Source organism: Sphaerodactylus townsendi, linkage group LG02 (genome assembly GCF_021028975.2).
Source record: "Sphaerodactylus townsendi isolate TG3544 linkage group LG02, MPM_Stown_v2.3, whole genome shotgun sequence".
NCBI classification, from domain to species: Eukaryota; Metazoa; Chordata; class Lepidosauria; order Squamata; family Sphaerodactylidae; genus Sphaerodactylus; species Sphaerodactylus townsendi.
The window spans coordinates 48,017,961-48,024,327 of NC_059426.1; the positions used below are offsets into that span (position 1 = coordinate 48,017,961).

Consider the following 6,367-nt stretch of genomic DNA (forward strand, 5'->3'; position numbering starts at 1 on the left):
CACACACACACACACACACACACACACACACACACACACACACACACACACACACACACACACACACACACACACACTCTTTTGGTAGAGAAAATGGAAAGGGCGTACGAGCCCTTCCTAACCCTGGTAGTGGCATTCCAAGTCCATACAGGCTCAGCTTTATTTTTAAATAGCCATTCCCCACAGCTGCTGTGAGGCAAAAGTAAATGGCTAGTTTGGTCCTTTGTCTAGCCGTCTAAACACTACACCACATGACACACATAAGCATGCCTTTGCACCGATGTCTGCAAGCAGGTAGTGCAATTGTCTACAAACTGTGAGTGTGGTCCTCACTTCTAAACTTACGCTGCTCTTCAGAACCCACTTGCAAAGAAGTTCCTCACTGCTTGTATCCTTCTCAGCACGAAACACTGGAATTTCATGTCAGATAACATGGGATAAATTTATTTTTTTCCTATTCATGTTGAGCATTTATAAATTCATAGCATTACTGAACAGCAAGCCATGTTTTACAGCCATTTCAGACACTGAGCCGTGGGAAGGCCAAACTTGCTATCGAGTTTCTTAGAACCTCCTCTGTCAGTTCACACTGTTCAGTCACCTCCTTCCTGACTATCCCTTGAGCAAGTCATGATCTGCTTTTGAATTCTGACCTGAAGTCAGTTCTGAAATAGAGCAAAACTTTGCAAGAATATCCAAAAGAATCTTTGGTTGGTTGACGAGGGGTGGGGGGAACAACAAATATTCAGGGAGAAGTACCAAGGTATGTTGCCATTCTTAAAGTATTAGTATTTTTTTTAGGTGTTTCACATTTTCTCCAATTTTTCCCCAAGAAGTATCCCCTCCCATTCATAGTTTCAAGAATTTTTCCCCTCTCTGCCCCAAGATATTTATTAGTCAAAAATCACACAAACAACCATTTCACATTACTGTAAAAAGGCACCAGCCATGTGTTGAAATCAGCTACTTGGCACAGTCCAGAAAAGCAACATTTCTATGGCAGATGCTCATCTAGAAAACAGTGTCAGCTACAGATTTTACATACGCTTGAAAAATAAAAGTCTTCTAGCTAAATCAACCTGAAATGCAATGATTTCAATTTCTGCGCCGGCTTGTTTATCCTTGTAAGAGATGATGTAGTCAGATAGCCATGAAGCCATGGAATGCAGAAGACTCAGAAACATGAGAGGAAAAACATGAGCAAGCATTTGTTTCGTTACTCTAAAGCCATATAAGGATCTTTTTGTATTTGCAACTTGGACGAATGTTTGTTTGGAAGGTTTCGTGAATGAAGTCTGAGTTTCAACTGTTGGGCAAGGAAATGTCAGATTCTTTTTTCCCTTTCCTTATGAATTTCCAACAATGCATGAGACAGATCACTTCCACTCTTGTAATGCAGCTCAGGCAAACAACTTATTCCAGAGGCTTTCGGTAACTCAAAATGATGATAGGTATCATTTCAGAATACAAGACAAACATCTGATTTTATTGCTGCATTTCATCGGCTGCTTCCACACAGGGGCTGAAAAAAGATATAGCCCAGGAGCAGGCAGATACAGCGTCCACATGTCCTATTCCTGTGTCACTCACTGCTTTTGCTAGTCCTCCCGCTGGACTCCCCCTCTGCAGCCTCAGTACAGAAGCACTAATTCAGTGACAATCATGCCAGACGTTCCTGAAGCCCAGCAATCCCCCTTCCCAGATAAGACTAAGTGCTCCACTATCATTCACGATCGGCTGGGGAAAGATCCTCAACCTGCAGTGACACCACAGTTTTCCATTTCGAACCAGATGTCATTTCTAGGCTTTCCCTTGAAGTGATATAAGTTGTAAATGGAAATTGACAAAAACTACTTGGTTTCACCATTGAATCATCAGTGATTCCCAGAGAGGCATGAAGTCATTTTCATTCTAACATCCATTCAAAATAAAAAGAATCCTGCTGTTACTCTGAGTGGTAGCAAGAAACAAGAGATGAGGAAAGGGGATTTTCTGTCCCACCCAAGAGACCAGCAACCCTAAGTGTAGATCTGCATGGCTGCGGAAACTGCACAGGGTATGCTCCGGTGTCCCCCCACAATATTTATCTTAGCTTGGGATTTTCAAAAATCGCCAGTCTGGAGGTTCTTTTTAAAAATCCTAGTATGACACTGCTTCTGCCTGTGCCGTGCAAAAACCAATCAGGAGCAGGACCGGTTTATTTTTCCCACCCAGCCGCCTGATCTCCCCACCTGATGTCCATTCAAGCTGCAACTCAAAACAGCAGCCAATCAGAACATGGGATACCGGGGAAGCTCACTGGTGCTTGCAGCTGCCACTCAAAAGCAACAGCCAATCAGAACAATCACTTGGTCTATTTTCCTCAGTACAAGTTTTATTTGAAATCAATTAGCAGATCTATTCACTAGTTTTCTACCTCTGACAGCAAAATCTTATTTTAAACCATTAAAAATACCGATCAATTTCTTCCATTCCCACAACACATACACAAAAACACCAATTGGGGGCAGACCAAGAGTATTGTTCCTGCCCAGCTGGCTGATCTCCCTGCCTGACATCCACTCAAGCTGCCGCTCAAAAGCAACAGCCAATCAGAACGTGGGTCACTGGGCATGCTCAGAAATGCTTCCAAAGAAAATACAGAAGTCCGGGTCATGCGGAGCAAACTGGAGCATTACTAACTCTGCTCCTGGGCAGAAGCGGGGAACCGTGCGTACGCAGAAACCGGAATAAAATAGCCCAGGTACATATAAGGATCCCAGCTCAACCCGGTGTAGTTGTGCCATGCAAAAACGTCCAGTTTGCTGAAAAAACATTTGGTTCTCAAGTTACATCTCAAATTGACTATCTACCCAATGTACCAAAGTGCTTATCTCTACATCATTGTAATTAAATTCGTTTAGGATTAACTCCTTATAATTCTTTTCCCCACATAATAAATTGATGCTTACATCAGAGATGTGGTCAGTACTCACTGAAGTACCATTAATTCCTTCAGTTTCTCTTAACTAGATCAGGGATCCCCAACATGGTGTCTGCCAACATCTTTATTGGTGCCTGTCAAATATTTTGAGAAAGTGGGTGGGCTTTAGGGTTGGTAATCTGTGATAAAACAAATCACACATTCAGGCCAAATTGGCGGTCTATTCGGGCTTATTCGGGCAATATGCTCCTGAAAAAAATCAACCTGCAAGAGCGGAAATGTCCCCATTGTACCACAGCCATTCAAACCATGGAACATATATTGCCTCGACCGTTCCAAATACGCAGGGATCTAGGACCAGACTTTTTGCTCCTTTGTCCTGTAACTCCTAATGAATAATTCTACTGTGGGGAAGATTACGCTTCTATTAAAACAATTCTGCCTCCGAGACTTTTAACTTTTGTAGCTAGGTTCCTTATAGAAACTTTGAAATGATTACCTGGCGATGGTTCTCATGTATGGGATACTTGTTTGGACAATGTTATTGTTATATGGATTCTATGCCCAATAGGAGGTTTATATATATATATAAAAAAGTTCCCAAACACATTGTGCTTCAAATACGAGCCAATCCAAATAGAAAGTATTTGGACCGGCTTCTATGTGCATTTGGGGGCATTCGGGGATCATTTAAACAATTCTCGAATCGCTGCCATTTCCCCCCTTCCTCGGCAAGAGCCTGCTGATCTTCAAGATCTGTGGGGTACAGGTTCCTCCTAGAAAAAGGGGAGAATGGTTCTACCCTCAAAAAAAAAGTGGATTATTTTGTTGTCATTTTTTCTTTAAAGTGTTTAAAGTGTCTTTTAAGCAATGTTTAAAGAAATAAAAAACACACTGAAGAATCCACTTCCCAAGAGAATCCCCTCAATACTTACCTTGGGGTGCCTATTAGGATGTGATGTTTTAAGCTAGTGGTACCACAATTTCTGGGCATTCTTCAGGTGACTCTCCTCCAAGTTGATACCACCTATATTTGGTGAAGTTTGGTTCAGAAGGGGCGAAGACATCGACCCCCAAAGTGGGTGCCCCATCCCCCATTGCTTCCAATTGGAGGTAACAGGAGATGGGGACCACCCCTTTGAGTGGTTCATAACTTTGTTCTCCCCAAACCAAACATCACTGAACTCAGGTGGTATCACCTAGACAGTCTCCGGATGATACTCTGAAAATATGGTGCCGCTTAGCTTTAAAAAAATGTGTCCCCTGCAGGCAAAAAAATGTAAAACCACACCAAAAAAAAAATACTCAATACAATCAGACAGACCTGAATTCTTTGAGTATACCCGGAATATTCAGGTATATCCAACATGTTATTTGTCCTATTCAAGCATACAGATAATTTTATGCCAAAATAAACTCTAATTTTTACCGAATTTCTAGGATATTGACCAAGCTGCTGGACTTCAGATTTGAACACTGGAGATCTGATGGGCTATAATTGATTTTTTAAAATTGCTTTAGCAGCATCAATTGTCATAGCACAAAGATGTTCACCAGTGCGGTGGGATTAAAAATAATTTAACAACTGATGGTTTGCTAGCACTCATTTTAACAACTTGTTCTGGCCGAAGTGCAGCGAACCTGCTGAATCCCACCACTGATGTTCACTGCATAAGCAATGTGTGCGTAAGAACCATATTTTAAACAATATGTTCATTTTAAAAGGTATCCTGTAAAGCTAGAGCTGTCTGAAAGGTTAAATTCCTGATAGTTTGTGTTTTCCGTGGCTAACCCATGGGTGCATCACTGCAGAGCTGAACACAAGTTGCAGCATTAGTAAGCTGAACTTCCCTGACCCTACAAATTGAAATAAACCCGAAGTCTTCAATGTAGTTTGTTCCTTGTCTAGTGTCTAAAATCAGAGGCCCGGATTCTACGCCTTATCAGTGAAAGGTGCTAGTATGGTGGATTTCCCCTAACCGCCCCATAGCAACAACCTCAGATCTTCAAAAAGCTAATGCTGTTGATTGGTAGATCCATGTTCTCATAGGCTGCTGCCCCATGCTGAGAGGAAAGAAGGGACATAACCCTTTCTCGTGGCAACAGGAGGCAAGGAAGGATTATTTTACTTTCCCCCTTTCAGTGCAGCCACCCACTCTGTGTGGCTTTTCATCTACATGGCTCCCCAAATCCTTTTGGCATTGACTTTTTCAGGCTAATAGGTGGAAGTTAGGAGATGGAAGGTTTGGAAAATCCATCTCTTCCAGGATCTTCTACTGATGTTGCTTGAAACCAGCCCAGGTAGCCTTATAAGATAGATACACATAATCCCTGCAAGTCATTAAAGTGTACAGTATTTAAATCTTGAAAACCCTTCCTTGATATTAATTTAACATTCCTCCCTTGTCAACTGACAGCTGGAGGAATTAGCCATTGTAATGAGAAATGAAAGAGTTTAAGAGCCTGATTCAATCATGAATGAGCACATTTCAACAGGAAAAAAGCCGGAAGTTCCCATGAAATAAATCTGCCTGGGTGTTTGCGCTGAATACTAATAATAGGCGCCATTCTTTCTATAATTGCATACAGTCCCAGAAATGAAAAAAAATTAAATCTCTCAGTATGAATCTTTGCTGTCAGGTGCTTAATGGAATCAATGCTGTTAATGTTTGTTCCACTGAAAAGCGTTTTTATATCACTTTTTGAGTCCACAGAAGAAAAATGGTTTTTAGTCAAAATATGCATCTAGTTCAGAGGGTCCCAAGTTTTTTAAGCCTGCAAAGCACCTTGTATAATAAATAAACAACATCTGAATGAGGAAGGGAGGAAGGCCAGCAATCATTACTGGGGGGCATGCCAAATGAAACAAAAAAGCCATCACCCACTGGTTGGAGGAACTGGTAAAGGGAGACAGAAGAACTCCTCCCTAGGAAGAGAGTTCCAGGACTTTTGGTGCTACAACTGAGAAGGCCCTTTCTCAGATTGCCACCCTTTTAGTTTCATATGGTGGGGATAACTGAAGCAGAGCCTCCAAAAAAAATAACTGGAATGAATGGGTAGTAGGTTCCAGGCATTTGGCCAGCCGGGCTGAAAACATACACCCCATCAGCCCGGTCCCCAGTGGGTTCGGGGGATGGGGTGGAAATTTTTTACTCCATTTTTTAAAGCCATAAGTAATTTTAAAGTTATATTTATTCTCCCAAAGTTATCAGTAGGTTTTAAATGCTGTCAGATTTATTTTCACTGTACATCACCCTGAGCCCCTCAGGGAAGGGCTACCAATAAAATGAATGAATGAATGAATAAATGAATATGGGAGAAGGCAGCCCTTAAGGTATGTTGGTCCCATACCAAAAGTCAGCACTAGTAATTCCTGGAACTGAGCCCGGAACTGGTGGATCAAGACTGGAGTTATATGTTTCCTACAACTGGCTCCATTCAGCC

The 6,367-nt window shown here is 41.8% G+C and overlaps 1 protein-coding gene across 1 annotated transcript in view; it reads right to left on the reverse strand.

Annotated features, from left to right (window-relative positions):
• The window catches only part of LOC125426230 (low-density lipoprotein receptor-related protein 1B-like), a 43,346-nt gene extending 42,186 nt beyond the window's left edge, over window positions 1-1,160 (reverse strand). The window contains exon 1 of the mRNA XM_048484490.1: window positions 1,046-1,160. Coding sequence (XP_048340447.1) covers window positions 1,046-1,160 — 115 coding nt within the window. The remainder of the gene's footprint in view (window positions 1-1,045) is intronic.
• Window positions 1,161-6,367: the final 5,207 nt, after the last annotated feature.